This window comes from Falco cherrug, chromosome 2 (assembly GCF_023634085.1).
Source record: "Falco cherrug isolate bFalChe1 chromosome 2, bFalChe1.pri, whole genome shotgun sequence".
NCBI lineage: Eukaryota > Metazoa > Chordata > Aves > Falconiformes > Falconidae > Falco > Falco cherrug.
Window position 1 is genome coordinate 64,621,137 of NC_073698.1, and position 18,929 is coordinate 64,640,065.

The window sequence follows — 18,929 nt, forward strand, 5'->3', positions numbered from 1 at the left end:
CATAAAGCAGAGGAACAGAATTGTATGAAGAAAAAAATATACATACCACACTTACATTCAGCATTCAGTGATTTTAGCTAGTCATATGTCACTCAGAGCTTGCTGAACCACAATTCTAAAACGTAGCAAAAGTACATATAATTTTTTTTTAATGTTGACAGAATTCCTAGGTTTTTAAAGGCATGAATCATTAATCTCACTGAAGCATTAAGCACAGTTTTCTGACACCATATTCTGTCTACTTTACAGTAGCTTGGAGGACTGCAAATTTCATGGCATTAGATTACACAAAGGTTGACTTTATGCTTCTCTTCTTCCCCACCACAATAGTGTTACAGGAGCCTTAGTATATTGTGCTTCTCTCCTGTACTTGACACTCTCTCAGATGTTCTTTGTGCATACACACACACAAACACATTTCCTACTTCTTGGTTTTAGCTTCCCCATGTAGTTCCCTCCTTTAGGTAGTATCTCCTGTCTTCTCACAACTGAAAGGTAAGAGCCTGTCAAAAAAGTGTTTTTAAAAAATAAAATAGAACTAGTACTTGTTTTGCTGCTATGCTGCACAGCTTAAAGGTTTCTTACAGCCACAGCATTCAAAATTTTCATGAACGTCTTAAAGTAAAGCCCACTCTTTTTCAGAATTGTTACCAGTTCCAATAATCAAGATAAAACAGATGTTATAAGCTTTTTTGGTTAAGATGCTCTCTCCAAAGGGCCACAATCTCCATTTATTTTCAAAGACAGCAAAGCTGAAGTACTTTCAGGGTGAAGCATAGCCTATGGGTCAGTTACTGGTCAAAGTTTTCACCACTCCTCAGTGTTTTCTTATGGATTGCCAACACAGTCACACACTATTTGCAGACTTGTAAAGTTCTGTTGTTTCACATGAGTCTGCAGACAAGTTGCAAATTACTCCTATGTGCCATTATACACAGAGGAATAGCATAATACTCATACATAGAGAAGAGACTAAGTCAACCATTTCATAATGTTTTTTTTAACAGTGTAATGTTCTCTGAAGGATGACTAAAACTGAAATAATTGAAAACAGCATTAAAAGTGTGTGCTTAAAATTTGAAGGATTTCTCAAGCATGTTCTAGTTCAAAAAAGCAAAAAAGTGTAAGTTATCAAACAGCACTAATTTTTCAGGTTTTTTTGCTTGAACTAAAAGAAAGAATATCCTCTGGATTAGCTACTTAATTTTCTAAAAAAAACATTACAGTAATATTATTGATATCCATCTTTGGCATGCACAACCAAAGTTACACATCTTCCCCAGAAATATTAACATTAAACAGACCTTGACAGTGATCAACAAGTGCTGCAAGGGTCTTTAACCTTATTTTAGGATCATATGTCCAGACTAGAAGACGGCGAAGTGTTAAACTGCTCTCAAGTCCCAAATTCACACCCTGATCATCTTCCAATTGCAGCTGATCAAATGAGAAAAACAGAAAGACATATCAAGGAACAAAACTGGCAAAACTGGTATTTCATAGTTTTTGTTCTGAAGTTAGCTTTTACTAATTCACTTGAAATACCCAGTAGTATATGCTCTCTCATTAAATCATTGGGCCAAAACCTGAGAACCACACAAGTGGAAATAGAGAATCAAGTCCATGTAAAAGGACGGCAACAAGTATCACAGGGCAGGCAGAGCAAAAAGGCCAATAAAGTTAAAGAAAACAAGATGATAAATAGTGAAAAAAGGAGAGAGAGAGCGCGCAGAGATCCTGAAAGACAGCAAATAGTGGCCAAAGAGATGCATCCTTGCTCAGCCCTTCTAAAAGCAGTTTACAGATCTGCCTTCCACAAATTCGTACACACTTTCTCATCCTGTTGGTTCTACCTTTTGCCATGACATCCTAGGCAAACATTTTGGAAACTGGCTACCCTTCTGTTTTATATCAACCTCTTCTTTCTTTCACAGAGTGCCTCCTTTCCTCTCATAGCCATTCATCAAATCCCACAACTTTGTGTTTTGCTTATCCTTCATCAGTCTGGAAGCCTCAGCCACAGCTCCCCTGTGCCTTTTCCTCTTCAGCCTCAAGAGACTGAGCCCATCTCCCTGCTCCCCACACACAGGAACTGCCCTGTGCTCCTGAGGGTTCTAACAGACTTTCTCCTTCTCTACCTCCCCACTGTCTGAGAGGCCATCAGGACTGCACACAGTGCTCCAGTATCACACCGACACCTGCTGCCTTCTCAGGCAGCGCACATCTCCTTGGCACCCATATGCACACCATGTCCAGCAGCTCACACAACCACCTACAAGGATGCCAAGGCTTTTCCCAAATTGGGCCTACTGATGCCAAATCCAGTACTGGGGAAGCATGCATTAGAGTAGCTTTCCTCCAGATAAAAACTTTGTATTTCCCATACTGGGACCCCCCAGCATCTGTTTACTCACACAGCTTCATGCTGCTCTTTGCCACAGAGAGCATCCAGAGTACCAATGTTAGCAAGCTTTCATTGACAGACTGGAAGATTTCACGCTGCCTTACCTTCTCCAGATCATCAACTAAAACCACTGCCAGCACCTCTCTTTGGGGAAGAAGGAAGAAGAAGAAGAAGGCGGCACCACGCAGCCACTTGCTCACTCCCCCTCACCCAGAGGGATGGGGAAGAGGATCAGAAAGGAATGCAAAACCCAAGGGTTGAGATAAGAACAATTTAACAGGGAAAGCAAAAGCTGCGCATGCAAGCAAAGCAAAACAAGGAATTAATTCACCACTTCCCATGGGCAGGCAGGTGTTCCACCATGCCCAGGGAAGCTGGGCTCTATCACGCATTACAGTTACTTGGGAAGACAAACACCGTAACACCAAATGTCCCCACCTTTCTTCTTCCCCCAGTTTATATAGCAAGCGTGATGTCATATGGTATGGAATACCTCTTCGGCTAGCTTGGGTCACCTGTCCTGGCTGTGTCCCCCCCCAGTTTCCAGTGCCTCCCCATCCCTCTGGCTGGCAGGGTCCAAGGAACTGAAAAGTCCTTGATTTAGTATAAACATCACCCAGCAATAACTAAAACCATCAGTGTGCTATCAACATTGTTCTCACATCAGAGCCAAAACACAGCACTGTACTAACTACTAAGTAGAAAATTAACTCTACTCCAGCTGAAACCAGGACAGGATAGTAGCCAGTAAAAATGAGCAAAAACTACTATGACAGGCAGTCCGAAAGTCAAGAATGTTAAAGAACTGCAAGAAAGTCAAAAGGAATATATGCTTTGAAAATGTTTACAGAAGCCTATGGCAAAACTATAAGCTTTTTAAAAACTGGAATTTTAAATGGCATTTTAATTTAACTCAGGTCAATTATCAAGATTAATTTTTTCTCAATTACAAATAAAGAACTCCTTGAAAATCCCATATAAAAAAAGTAAGCAGAATAAATAAAAATATCTAATTTTTATTTTAGTGCTAGCCTCTAGGTGCACTTACCTATAAATACTTGTGGACAAACTGCAAGATTATCAGCACTGAGTTGGTCTATACATCACAGAAAAATAATAAAACACTGGAACATCTTACTCTTTCTAGACAATGGAAGGGTCAAGGAAAATGCACAAACTGCCTCAGACAGAATAAAAAATTGGAACTGTTGTTGCTAGCTGCTGAACCACACATTGCTTTAAATACAGAAAGATATTTTTTTTTCCTCCCTTAAAAGATGTATCATGCTGTTTGGGATTTGAATGATGAAGATATCACACAAGATGAAACTGACAAAAGGGATGCAAAAAAGGGACGCAAAAAAGGGACAGAGGCTTAGAAATACAGATTACATTCCTTGCTTACGTAATACATCAAATAACTGTGACTTTCTAACAGAAAAATATTTATTGGTACATATATCCAAAGAGTAAGAAAGGTACAAGTTAGAGAATTGCATCTACTGTCAATAGAAAGTGCCGTACCTCCTCCCCTTTCTAATGGGATGCCTAGGCATACCTTTTAGGAGATACTCAGATAATGTAAAGCAAAATAAGAAGTTAAACAAGAACCACTTAATTTACCTGAGAATGTAAAACAGATAGAAGTCGGTAGTATTCTTTAAGTTCCTGATGTAAGGCTGCACAAAAACTCTGTAAGAAAAAGAGGAGAAAAAAAGAAAAAGAAGAAAAAAAAAATCAGGAAAAGTCTTCATGGTTTAATCTAGGATAACTTTTATCCTATCACCACACTGTGAAGGTAGATATGTATTTCCTAAGAGGAATCAAGCTACAAGTTTCAGCATAAACCCAACTTTTAGAAAACTGGCCAAAGGCTAAGTACTTCCCTAAAAGATGCACAGGCCTTTTCCAAGAATACATACGCATTGTCAAGTGACTTTGTTTCTTGCTGTCTTAATTCTATCAACATATTAAACTATAAGCATAACTCTCCAAATAGATATATCATCTCAATAAAGACATTAATAATTACCATAGGAATGTGCAAATCATAACATGACCCACAAGTTTTCTTTAATGATTATGTAAAATATAGTATGTAGTACAAGTAAGAGTTTCAATTTCAGGAAGGCCTCTAGTAACAGAACACAGACATTAGGCAACCATCATTACATTTACAGTATAGACTATATGAGATGAACGAGAAAATACAATGCTCATAAAAGAATACTCCCAGTAAGTGCTGCTGGATCGAGTACTCTAAATTTTTGGTCTTTTATAATTTGTATACAATTCTTCACTTGGCATTGAAGAAACAAATAACACCAAGTATAGCCTAAGAAATCCATAAAATGGGCAGAACTTAACAGGCCTGAACGAAAGCAAAGATTCTTCTTCGTAAAACAATGAAGGACAGCTACTTTAGGTTGTTTAAAAATAAATAAAGGCAGATTTTAAAAACAGTTCCCGGAAGAATACTTGTTTAGTAACAGATAGTTTTCCACAGTTTGGGGTCCTGGGATTTTGCTTTGTTTTTGTAGTGTTCTTAATCTAACATACAGACTAAAAAAAATCCTGCTACATATTTTCTAAGACAGAATTAAAAATATGGCTCATTAATTTTGGACTGAATTGAAAATCTTGGACTTTAAGCACTTTTGGGGGTTTTTAAGATGTTTTTGTTTGTTTGTTTGTTTTTTAAGAGTAATTCCATGCACACATAAATTCTTCAGAATTGATTTCTTAACCAATTCTTAGCTCATGGTTTTGATACCCATTTTAATGGATTTTTTTAATAGGAAATTCCCCGGGACTCCCTCAACCCCTTGTAAAGGTCACCACAGTCAAAATAATTTGGAAAAAATAAAGAAAACCTCACAAAAAGAACCCAAGAGCTTGAAGTAAAATATTTATTCAATACAGTATGTACAAAGGAGAAATCATTGCTATAAGCACAAGGAGAAAACAAATCATCTTTCCTGCTAAGAGACCTAACTGCTAAGAGGCTAAGAAGCCTAGGGGGGACAAAAACCCCCAAACAACCAGAAAACAAAAAACCAAAAAACACATTAATCTTGCCATTCCTTTATAAGGAAAGAGTGTTCCTTTGTTTAACTCAACATTATAAATTAGAAAGAAATTTGAAATTAATTTTATTCCAGAGGATACTGAAGGGCAAAAAGAAATACCCTTGCGTGTAACTCCACTTTTCATTTCTTCTCACTTGCTTCTTCAGTACATTTTTTAACCTACTAAATTAGCACTTGCCAAGACAGAGGGCAGAGTAAAGCCTCCAAGAAAACATTCAAAGGCCCCATACAACTACTCAAAAAGTGAGAACAGTAATCACTGACTTTAGTAGCCAAAATGATCTAGGATCTAACTGGCCATCAACTTTTCAGAGACGCTTTAGAAGTTAAAATTTACATCCAGTGCCAATTCCTGCATCGCAAACTACAATTTTTGTTTCCCAAACTGTTACGGAAAACTGGACATTATCCTAGAATTCTGATTTGGTCTACAGCAAAAGAGAATTCAGGAAGGAAGCAGAATGCTTGTTCAAGAGAAAAAAATTCAAGAGAAAAAAAATGCCCACACCTCAACTGGATCTAAATGGGCAAAATGGCAAAATAGAAGGCAAGTCATATTTCATTGCTGATTGCCCTCAGAAAGCAAAAAGAATAAAGTAGAACTTAGATACTAAGCAGCAAAGGTAGAAGAATATAGAATATAATGTTAAAGTGTAGTATATTGTTATATCTCTACTCCTAATAATTGTCAATACCTGACATTTTGCATGGTAAAACACAGTCACCAGAATCATAATAGAAGAGGTGACTGATTTTTCCTACATGTGGTTTAAACAGGGGCTTATGTAAGCATTCTTTTAAAACGTTAAGCAAAAGATGCTTTAGAATGTACAGTATATTCTTGTGCTAAATTCTTAATGCAGTGTGCAGCACCTGAAATTGTCAGCTATAAAAGCCTTGATGAGCAATGGTATATATGCTTTTCGCCCAGATACTGACAGCAGGAGTAGAATATATGTTTTTATTTGTACAATTATGTCCTAGAAATACATATAAGTGCTTGCCTCAAGCAAAATTATCAGCATTAAAGCTATGCAGATTCAGCTAGATAACTGCACAGCCTTCTGCACAGGATCTGAAACCTGCATATGGTAGCTAAGATATTGCACATTTAAATTCACTGAAGAATTAAAGTTCTCCCCTTACTGTAAACTTGAAGATTAAAGTCAGATACAGCAAAAATAAGCATAAGCAGGAAGCTACTAAATAAAGAATAAGAAACTTCACCCAGATATAAAGGGGAGAGTCTGAAGAAAATGCATATACAGTAGCACTACCATATAAAACATGGAAATCAGCATTGGATCACTAGAATAATAATTATTTATATGTAACTAAAAGGGTTACTTAGAATAAGAGACAGAAGGGAACAGAATAAAACATTAGAAAAGTAGGAAGCACTACAGTGTCTCTACTGACCTCTTAAGAAAAATTAGATTGAAGGGAGAAGCACTTCAATTTCTTGGCAGATTATGTAGGATGTTATGGCTAGAGGCAAGGATAACATTTCTGTCGACTCAGAAGGGATAATATCCAGTTTTACAGAGGGAGCAAGTGAGAGGAAACGGGAATGCCTTAGCAGTAAATGTGGTTTTGGGTATTACAGCAGCTGTGAAGTTACTGTAGACTACAAATCATGATGATGAAACCTATAAAAACAAAAATTAATATTCTTTTGATGCTGTATTCAAAAGAAAGGGCAGAAAATAATGGGGTATTTGCATTTTATGTAAGTTAGTACAGTATTAACACATGAATATCAACATTAGCTGACATGAGCGTCTCCTGCATAGGTCACTAACAACTGAATTGGTGATTAATTAGCTCAGGGATGCCACCATCCCATTTAAACAATGTTTACAAACATGCACGAGTACTTAAAAAACACATGGATTAAAAAAAAAAAAGAGATTAAGAGAAGGAATCTATGCATGAGACTTTCTCCAGCTACAAATGACAGGGGCAACTCCTTACAACCAGCAAGAGCAAATGTCTCTCCCTTGCCTTCATACTATGACCCATACCAAGAGTGGCAGTCCATAAAAGGAGTAAATCAAAGGATGAATGATCCAAGATCCAAAGTTTGCACATCATTCTAGTACTGCATTTACTCAGTAGTTTCTAAGGGGGGAAACAAAACCAAAATATTATAGCAGAATTCAATTTTTTAGCTGACCTACCTGTCCCACAAGTCCAAATGCACGATCCAAACTCCTCTGGTCTGTGTATTTTCTTATTTTATTATGTAGCCATCCCAACTCTGCAAGTCTACTTGTAGTATCTCTGAGAGACTTGGACAAACTCACCTACAAAGTTAACAGAAAAAATAACTTGCAATTAAGTCAAATCAACCATGGCAATACTTGTTTCTTAATGAAAGCCTCTCTCACAGAACAAGCCAGCCAGGAAACAATCATTTTACATTCTACAGTAGATATAGTTGCCAAACAGACAGACAACCATGTAATTTGCATTAAATTTATACACGTAAGTGTTGAAAGGGCAGCAGCAAAAAACCTACTGGCAACTTTGTGACCTTCCCTTTTGGAAATCTTAATGTAACAGTATTCATATGCTCTTTTTACATTAGGCAGTTACAGCAGTAACAAAAAGGCCTTCAGAAAAGCAGAAGAAAACTGGAATGTTAGTATGTAGAATTGCACTTCATCTTTTCCCGACAATCAGGAAGACTGAAAATATTAGAGCTTTGGAAGACAAGTCAATGACTGAAACTAATGAAGAAACCTAGAGAAAATAATTAGTTATTACTTCATATGAAACAAACCTTAAATAGAAGGCAAACGACCCAATGTCAGACTTTGTATCAGGAACCAAAACTTACAGAATCCAAATTCCAAGGCTAATCTGACAGTAACAGCTTTTATAAGCTATTTAATCACATGTACCTCTGAGCTCTTCTAGTCTGTTTCTACTTTTCTTACACCAGGTATCTCACTTCACCCTGCAAGCCTACCTTAGTCCCAACACCCTTATTTAACTACTACTGTAATTTTCATCTGAATCAGCATGTTTCTTCCTTTACCAATACATAAGACACTGTTCCTCTTGTCCCTTCTTGAGATTTGCTTGTACCACATTTTATCACGTTACCCAAGAACGCCATCACCAAGTTTTCAACATTTTATCGGACAAAAAAAACCCCAAACAATCTGACTAACAGATTAGGCCAAGAGGCAAAGATTGACTTTTGCCCACAGCAATTGGGACTATCTCACCTCTATCTAGGTGGGACAATTTTTAACTTGGACAGCCAGCTGGAACAGTCCAAACCAAAGCAAGGAAATGCAATAACAAGCTAAACGGATTGTCAAAGAACTAGAAATAAAGCTCATTCTTTAAGCCTTTCAGTCAGCAGTACAGGTATTCTCTAAAATAAAAATCAGCTACAGAGCGTGTTAGCCACAGAATTGTGGGCTTGAACCAGGCAGCAGCGTTTGGTTGCAAGTCCAGAGTTCAGTCCCTGGCCCTCTTGTTTAGCTACAGGCACAGTTTTAACTTCTTGAACAACTTCTATAGAATAAATTCTAGCCCAAACAAGCATAATTGGACACAGTTAGAAACTCTTCCTGTAGCTAAAACCAAAGAGCTGACATAAGAAGTATTTAGAATTCTGCAACTACAGAGCACTTGTAAATACAGAGACTGTAAATACAATACACATCTGCTGGAATCAAATGAGGAACAAACAAACTTGCTTAGGTGTTACTACAGTTGTATATCTTAGACCAAATCCGAAGCTGCTAGCTTAGGCAGTGCTGAATGTCACCAACAGACCTAATACTAACACTAACATTAGAAAACATTCAGGCAAGAACAACAGCTTGGGGAGTGTGTTTCTGCAAAAAACAGACTGTGTACCATGACATTTTCTTTGCGCAGCTGAAGAAAAACTACATGCTTTGACTACTATTTTGCCTAATGTAGTCAACACAGCTACAGGAAGTATGATCTTGGTCTTCATCAGAAAAAGTTCCAGCTGCAGCTCTAGTCAGTCAATTTCATCTTCACTAGGTCCAGCAGCTCAGTACAAATGTCCATAATGAAGAAGGATGGAAGACAACTGACTTCACAAAAATAACTGAAGACACAAAGTTCTCAGGAAAAAGCATTATTGACAACAAACCATCTGAATAATCAAACTCCCTGTATTAACAGAATTGGGAATTCAAACTAAATAAAAGTTTTTCACCTCAAACTAGCCTATTTGTTATAAAAAACTACACAGAAAGCTAATGAAACCGATAGTGCCAATTTTGCAATCACCCAGTTTTCTGCACATTCCTCCATAAAAATCTATTATGCTACCTCTCCTTTGCCATATATAATCTAACATATATGGAACATAATTAACTCAGAGCAGGTGTTGAGGAATTACAAACTTTGCAGCATTTACAGGTACATAAGATTACATCCTTAAGAAACTTTTTATTAACAAAATTTAACTGATTTAAAAAGACTCGTGTTTTCCATTTTTCCCTCCATTAAGCAAGTCTAAATATCATAACGTAACAGGAGGAACAATTATATATTTCACTTTTTGCTATTATTATTATGGAGGAAAGAAAATTAGTTCAATTATCAAGATTAAGATAAGTCTGCTGTTTTCTTGGCACATGAAATGGCCCAGAATCAATTCCCCACCATTTTAGGACCACATCATATTCTTGTGGTATAAAGGTCTTCATACAAGTGAAAATTGGAAGCATTGTCTTTCCATTTGAACAAGAACATAAAAACCAACTAGCCAGCTGAAACTGAACTGTGATGCAGTACTGTCTAAATACTGAATAAGGAGAAGATGCTAAAGCAACTAGCACCAATTTTTTTTGTTTGCTCAGCTGACCCAATCTGACCCTTGTTTTTTTCCATATTGCAAATATGCTTAACATCTCACCACCTTAAAACAAGATCTTTCTCCCGGGCTTCTCTCCTGTTCCTCTGCCCGCTATTTGACACCTTCCTTCAAATTCACACAGTTGGATTTTCTATCAAACACAGGAGCTGAAAACACTTTCTTCAGTTCTATCACCAGTCTTTTCTCGGGTGATCAGCATGATCCCATCTAATCACTTATAAGTTGTTATCAAGACCATAACATCAAGTGGCTAGCATTCATCCCACATCTCAGGCTGTTAAATTTAATCCAGTAATAATGTGGTCAAACACCTGCATCTGCTTTATATTCACTCTTATACAACGGGGAGGGGAAATGATGACAAAAATCCTCAAACTAAGCTATAATTTAGGCCTCTTTCTACTGGCTTAATAGTTTGGAGTCTATTCACATCTTGTGAAATGCTACCGTTTCTTTATGGGACCTAATCTATACAATCAATTTTAAATTGATACTGTTGAAAGTACTCTGTTGTACTAAAAAAAAAAAGGGAAAAAATATGGAGGAAGTAAAGACTTGTGATAGTATTTAACTTTTTTACATCTTTTTCATGGCTATTTTTCTCCCATATACCTCTCTGCTCACATATGAAATGCAAGTCACCATACAGTACCTTTCCCTCCACTTTATAGCAATTTTCAGAATTGCACATTTTTATGGTTTTGCCATCTATCCCCTGGAAGACATACAAAACATCTCTTACAAGATTTGCTTCAGTTATTTCAACAGAGCCTAGGAAGAGAAAGAAAAAACACAACAGTATTTAGATTTGTTGAGACAAGTAGTTTTGATTGCAATTTCAATAAGCTATTTAGAACCCTAGCTAAAAAAAAAAGAAAAGAGAAAGCCTATGTTTATACCCTGTAAAGAAATGTTTTAAGTCCTGTTAACAACCTGACAGGAAAGGCAAGAATTCCATTTATCTGCCTCTACCAGTACCTGGAATTCTCTGAGAGCAAGTGAGCTTGTATGACACTGGGCATGTTATATTTGAACCAACACTTCAGCCAGTTCTTAAACTTGTTATCTTTCCTGATTCAATAACCACTGCAAGTTCTAAGGCAAGCACTGTAATAACTTTACCTTTCTAGGAACAGCTGAAGTTGTTAAATGGGACTTACAGAATAATCTCCTCTACATTCAGCTAGGAAAACAGAGTTAATCCAGAAGGAAGAGCTGCTTGTTTAATACTGGCTTTCAATCACATGCTACTGCTCAGTAAAAATCAGACTGCCAGCTGCATAACAGCTATAGAGCTGGCAAACAAAAAAGTATAAATACTGTTTCTGAAGACAGATACAACTTTGATTTAGTAAAGCTTTTGCTATTGCAGCATACAGTTTGCTTCTGGCTCGTATCTCTAGTTAGACATTAGATTATGTTTGAGAATTAGGGTATTTATTGATTTAAAGGAAACAGATGATTAAAAAAGATGCTGTGCAGGCCACCAACAACGCCCACCTCTTCTGGGCAAAACAGCACCTTCTACTTTTGTAAAGTCATTTAAGATACCAATAATGAAACAATTTCAACAACTATCCAGAAACTGAGACAGTAAAACATGCTTCTCCCAAATTTGACAGCACTCTTACTCTCATCAGTTTACCTCCCCAATGAACCACCTTCTTAGAATAAAACCAACAAAAAATAAATTCTATTCTTATTTTGGCAAAAGTAACCATCACCTCAAGATGCTGTTTAAAATTCAGACTGGCCTCATAATACTATGATGTGCAGAAGAGCAGCTAGCCCCTTTGAGGAACTCTTTAGTGAAATGGTAAAAAATTCAAGTGCACATTTCTTTAATTGGTAAATAATACAACAGGTACTAATATCAACCACACAATGCTCTCGATCATAATGTAGCAATAAGAAAAGTCCAATTAACAGCAACCAAGTTTAGAGGAAAAAACCCACCCTTCTCATTAGTTAGAAGAATTTTATATGCATAGAAATATATCTTCCTGAAAACAGCCTTTTATATTCTGAATGCAGTCCTAATTCTACTTCTGCATCAACAACTGACTACATTTAAGACAACTGCCAGTCCTTATACCCATCCCACATAAGAATCAAAAGTCACGGCTGTTGGCTGACCGAATGGAACAGGTTTGTACCGCTCTTTATGGCAATTAGTACAGCAAAAATAAAAGGCAGTGCTAGACTTTATATATACATATATATATATATTTATAGATACTTTATATATGCACATCCTCTTGCACATCAACAGTATTCTTAAGTAGGTTCTAAATGCCAAATGCTGCCTTCAGATATACTAGTACAATTTTGGTCTATGAGCCGTGGCTTTGTACATGGTTACTCAGAAAGAGGCAGGGGCTGGCAGATAGTCTATATTTTAGCTTCTAACTATCTACACTTCTTTATATAGGAATTATTTAAAAAAACAACCAAACAAACAAAACCCCACAAATCTTTATCTTTCTTTGCCAGAGTAACAGCACCTTAAGATGACATCATCTGCCATTAGGTCTCTTATTCAGAAGTCTCCCACTTTTACTGTAAAATTAGAGTAGGTTGAAACTTATCGACAATTGCCACAGAGTTCATCTGTTAAACAATTTCTCCTTAGTTAAACTTGTGTAACTTCAGAATAGACGCTCTAGGTATCAGTTTCAAGTTTACAGCCAATTAATCAAGCAAATAAATTAGTAACATTTATTTTTTATTTAACTGACCATATTTTATGTTAACTGCTCTAAATACAAACAATGTAAACAGTGTGCTAATTTAAAGAAAAATAGATTTAAGAGCTCTATATTACAGTGCACATTTCTGAGTTTTCAAAAACAGAATCACAAATGGATGAGTCTATTTCAACACGTTCTATTCACTATGCTCTCTTTGACTTTCTAAAAACAGTAGCATCTTCTGATCATCAAGAGTGATCATTATTTATAAACCGCAATCACTTGATTCTGACAAACACTGCAATGAAGTCAGCCTTTTAAGAGGACCAGAACACATTACCAAACCAATCGCTGCAAAAAGAAATTAACCAGCCAAAGAGATAGTGGCCAAATATACTAGCCTTGCATAATTGTTTATATTCTTCTATTGAATACATTTTAGCAAAACAGTCCTTGAAAAATTAAACATGCTTTAAAACTATTTGAAAAGCATTAAAAAATAATGGAGGATATAGGTAACAATTGTAAAAATGTGTCCTTAACAAATACATCTTTGCTCACCACTTGTATCCCCTTCTCGCCTTGACCTTGGCATGCCACGGGAGACTGTGTTTGAAAAACCTTTTGAGGTAGTGCTTTGTAAAGAAGGCTGGCTTGCAGTTAGAGTCCATGCGAGACGTGACCCTAACTGCTGACGGAGGCAATCTCCGACGCCTGGAGCTTGATAGGATTGCCTAAAAGGACAAAAACATGAAACAACTTTAAAAATTTTGATTCTTTGATTCATCAGCTGGTTTGGGGTATGCAAATCTTGAAAAAAGCCCCAAGCTTGAGTTTACTTTTTGTGAATGTTTTGTTGCTTGGTTGTCTTTTTTCTTTAATAAAGGAACCTTCAAAAAAAGGTGCAGAACATACAAGCAATTTATATATATATAAATATATATATTTATATATAATAAATAAATCTATAAGCCTACATTTCCAAAAAACCAAAACCCAACTAAAAAATACCAAACTGTAGAAAAGAAAGGAGGCATGAATTTGACAAACAGACTTCCTATCAAGGACTGACTTTGTCCACACCGAACTGTGCAGACATGCTGAAAGGGATTAAAAGTGAAGCCAACGATAATAATAATAATAAAAAATAGTCATAACAAACAACCAATACTTAAGCTTTGTTATTACTTGAAACTGTAGTTACATGCCAAATAACTAAAGAAAAATAGAGGAGGAGTAGGAGGAGTAGAAAGTTCACTTTCCTGCTGCACCATGTTTAGGATAGTTTGTATCAAGTGCCTGAAGATGTGATCAAGGAGGGAACATCTAGACAAGCTCCAATTTCCCCTCCTCTCAAACTTGTCAATTCTTCTCACAAAAAATAGTCTTCAACATGAAAAACATTACAACTAGAAGTTACCTTTCTGATTATTTCTGTACCACGATGATGAAAAATAAAGTTGAAAATATATGCAAGGGATTTTTGCTGCTGACCATTCCTCCCCCTTCTCCCAGCTGAATGTAAACATTTGGAAATCAACACATTTTTTTTTAAAAAATGTAATTCCACAAAACTGTGGATTCAAGTGTGATTCACTGTTGAGGTGAGGCTATCCAGCCTGTAATTTCCTTGAAGAAAGGAGAGACATTTGATTTCTTCCAGTCTTCAGGAACCTCCACCAATTGCCATGTTTCAAGAATTACCAAGAGTGGCCTCACAATGACACTGGCCCGCTCCCTCAGCACTTGTGGATGCATCCCATCAGGTCCCATGGGCCCTGATCATCTTCTGCCAAAGGTAAATTGGGAGCAATGAAGACTTTCCCAAGGGCCTAGGGGTCCTAGGCTGGTACTACCTGCACAGACCAAGGCAAAGAAAGCACCAAGTATCTCAGCCTTTTCCACATCTTCTGTCATCACAGCCCTTGCCCCTTGAGCAGCAGGTATCCAGCCTTCCTTTACTGCTTACGTACTTGTTGCCCATTGCCCTTCATGTCCCTTGATGGATTCAGCTCTAGGCAAATTTGGGCTTTTCCTGCACACTCAGTGCCTCTGCCCCTGCGGGCACCCTGGATGCCCCACTGCACCTGACCCTGCTTCCATCTTTTATACTTTTTTAACATCCGAGTTTTGTCAGGAGCAACTTATACATGCAGGCCTCCTGCCACTGCTGTGTGAATTCCTACTTGTCGGGGTGGACCATTCTTAAGCTTGAAGGAGGCGATGCTTGAATATCAACCAGCTCCTAGGTCAGGCAGTTGGACCAGCTGATCATTGTATGTCCCTTCAAACTGAACTATTCTATTCTGTTCTGTCCTGAAACCCTCTTTTCTACAGGGCAGCGTCTCATGCGATTCTCCCAAGCAGATCCTGGAAGAGGCCCAAGTCTCCTTTCCTGAAGTCCAGGGATAAGATCCTGCTTTTTGCTCTGCGTCTTCCTTTCAGAATCCTGAACTGCACCATCTCATGATCACTGCAGCCAAGGCTCCCCCCAGTCAGCTGTTCCTTGTCTGTAAAAAAGCCACATCCAGCAAAGCACCCCTTCTCATCATCTCCTCAATCACCTCTGTCAAAAAATTCTCATCAGCACCCTTCAGAAACCTTCTGGATTGGTTGCGCCCTGCAGCACTCCCCCTCCAGCAGATATTGCTGTGATGAAAGCCCCCCATGAGCACCAGGGCCTGCAAATGTAAGGCTCCTTCCAGCTGCCTGAAGATCCTGCCTGCTTCCTCCTGAAGAGGCAGTCTACAGTCGTCCTGTCTGTTCCCCATGCTGCATGTGTTAGTGTGGCAGGCACTCAAGCAAAGTTGTGCTGATGTTCCAGAAAAGGCAGGAGAATTTCCCCATAAGGCTGTCCTGTCCACATTCCTCACTTGTGTGCACACACTTGGGTGATCCCCTTCTGCTCTGCCAATTTTAAGGTCTCTCGACCACATCACCTTCTGCTTACTAATCTGATCTACCACCCACTTCCTTACTCAGTTGTGGGGCAGAGTCCTCCCCTGTTGTTCCTAGTTTAAAAGAAATCCTCTACTTATGTGTCCCAGATACACCATACAAACCTAGTACTGACAAAGTGAAATAAGTATGTGTGTTGCAAAGCATATTAATAACAATAAAATCCAGTTATGTCAGCACTAGTGATTATTTCCATAATATGAATTTAATCATGTCAAATACAATGTATTAAAACAAAAATCTTCAACTCAAATAAAGCTGTGGTACTTTCTGAAAATGCATCTATTGTGAATTTGTGTTTGTTTCCAAACTGTTGGGGGCGGGAAGGAAAAATCAAGAGACAAGAGGATGGTATCATTCTCTTTTCCAATTATGAGAAAGGAAAGAAATTAATAAAAATTTCCATAAATTAGCCTTATATTAGGAATTTGGTCAAATCATAACCCATGAAACTTCTATTGGGACAAAATAATAGGGCTTTACTCATTCCTGCACCCCTTAAGATTATTTTTTTCCCTTTTAAGTTCTTGTGTGTCTTTTTGACATTAACTACAGTTTCTGAAAAGCAGTACCGCCCCATCACTTTTGGACAAAGGCTTTATTTCCAGACTTTTTCCATTCAAGGTTGAAACAGCTATGAAGGCAAGTATAACCTTCACTTTCAGAAGTTTCATAACGTTCTGTTTACTTTTCCATGCTTGATCTCTATGAGGCAATGCATTTCCAGGCACAAACTGCAGAGTCACTGTTGAACCACTCCCTCTCTTTCACAGACTACGAACATACATTCATTTTCCCTCCATAGAACACAGAGTCAGTGCAGTGCATCTGTCAGCTTTGTAGAGCTGTAAGAGTAATACAACATTATATCCAATGGCACAAGAAGGGCTCAGATTTTGAGCATATTACTTTCTGTGTTAGCTTATTTAACAAAGTCAATAGATAATCATGGCTTACAACGGCCAGATTTTACTCAAAAATCTGAACTATTTGGTATTTGCATGTTTTGGTTCCATATGTAGATTCACGTTGGTACAAATGGACAATTCAACCACTGCTGAACAGCAGGTGGTTTAGGATTTTTTCTAAAAGGTAATTTTTGTAATTAACTCTTTTACCAATTTTTTCCCCAAAAAAACCCCTATTCACTCAAGATGCGAGAGTGCTCCAGTACAGCAGCCAGTGTGCTGTGAACACGTTTATAAGAAAGTCAGACCATGCAAGAAATGTCACCGATTTGAAAATGGAGGATGTCAAGTCTACTAATTTGACACCAGATAAGGAATGCTTTTTTAAAGGAACTTGAGTGAGGACTCTAAATCTAAGGTGTTTACAGAAGAAAGATAAAGACTGTTTTAAATGATTTCAGAGAACTGAGAAATCTGGAAAAGAACTTGGCCCTAGAATGAATCCACAAGAAGTAGATCCAATAAGATATCAGCTGTTCAGTAGACAGCTATGATTAAGTTTAAGAATGGATACAATTGGCCAGCGATTTATGGCTTTCTATGGTCATATGACAGCACCTGCTATTGAGAACTGTTCCTATGCTTCTACAGTGGAATTTCCAATGGCATAAAAATAGGAAGAATGAAGGAAAGGGGGAAAAAAAAAAAAAAAAAAAGAAAAAAAATCCAGATAATCTCTAGTCTTCTCCAAACCTATCTGTAAGGCAGAACATCTTAATTTACCCTGGAAGGAGTGATTGTGGAGTGGGCGTTGGCCCATTCAGGGCATACAGGCTGATGCTGCTGATCCCACTGCTCCCCATACTGCAGGAACTCTGGGCAGACTGAGCGCTGCGGTCTTGGTAATTCAATGGAAGGCTTTGAGGCCTGGCATAGTAATAGGGAGTTGAGTGAGCATCCCGTGGCAATGCTTGAGCAAAAAGCGTGGCATAACTTGATACCTGAAAAGGAAAGGATTTGAAAAGGGAGGAATAAAAAGAAAAGATTTGTGAGTTGCTTTAAGTCATGTCTTTAGTTAACAGGAGTGTAATACTCAAGAATGCAAACAATAACTGAAGGCCATGTTCATGCAACAAAAAGTTCGTTGTTACAATTATAAAAACAAAAAAGCAAGTCCCTAACAGTAAGCAAAAGTATTTTTAGCAATATAATTTATTTTTGCCTGCAAATTGTCATTAGCAATAGCTGCAAAAAGCACTTTGGTGCTAGCAGAGCTGCAACCGAAGAAGGAATTTTGCTCTCCCTACTCCATTTCAAACTCATTAGTACATGAGCAGACATTATACCACCAAGCAAAAAGCAAACAAAACCCCCACCCATTTAACAATGTTACAACTTCAGCTACTAATGTTGGACAGCTCGTATTTATATATTTACTTAGAATAAAAAAAATTACACAGAAAAAAATTGCACATTCTTGTTTCAAGTGTGTTCTTCCTTTCAGCCTCACACAAACACCACAAGCACAACCTGAAGCGTTTGTTAAAGTCTGGATAGTGATTCTTAATGACGTCTAAAATAGACACATTTACTGTTTCTCAGAAGTAACGAAGGTCTCCTTACCCACCTTGTTAGACTGCTTACGTGGATCTTCACTAAGGCTAAGCAGGAGGTAGAGTATTGACCATTTGTTTTTCAAAATGCCCTTTAAAAAACAGATGAAGACAAACAAAAATGACTTTGTTTTCACTCTTGGTAATAATGGATTTTTATTTTTAAGATTATCCAGCCTAATAAAATGTACCCATATAAGTAAACTGGGAATGTGCAATGCAGCCTCTGTATTGCTAATCTTATGAATTTTCTCCACTGTTTTCAAATCACAAACTCTCATCTGCTCAGAGATGAGCAAGTACACTCAATTTAAAATCCATAGCTATTCAGAAAAAGGTTTATACAGAGTTGAAATTTTACCAGCATTCCCACACACACTCACTATTTAAA

At 37.5% G+C, this 18,929-nt stretch overlaps 1 protein-coding gene across 1 annotated transcript in view; it reads right to left on the bottom strand.

Moving 5' to 3' along the window:
* The window catches only part of TUBGCP3 (tubulin gamma complex associated protein 3), a 53,896-nt gene that overhangs the window by 17,785 nt on the left and 17,182 nt on the right, over window positions 1-18,929 (bottom strand). Inside the window, exons 4-10 of the mRNA XM_055702360.1 lie at window positions 18,553-18,630; window positions 17,709-17,926; window positions 13,621-13,793; window positions 11,022-11,140; window positions 7,674-7,799; window positions 4,028-4,096; window positions 1,305-1,437 (exon numbers count right to left, since the gene is read on the bottom strand). Of these exons, the coding sequence (XP_055558335.1) occupies window positions 1,305-1,437; window positions 4,028-4,096; window positions 7,674-7,799; window positions 11,022-11,140; window positions 13,621-13,793; window positions 17,709-17,926; window positions 18,553-18,630 (916 nt within the window). The remainder of the gene's footprint in view (window positions 1-1,304; window positions 1,438-4,027; window positions 4,097-7,673; window positions 7,800-11,021; window positions 11,141-13,620; window positions 13,794-17,708; window positions 17,927-18,552; window positions 18,631-18,929) is intronic.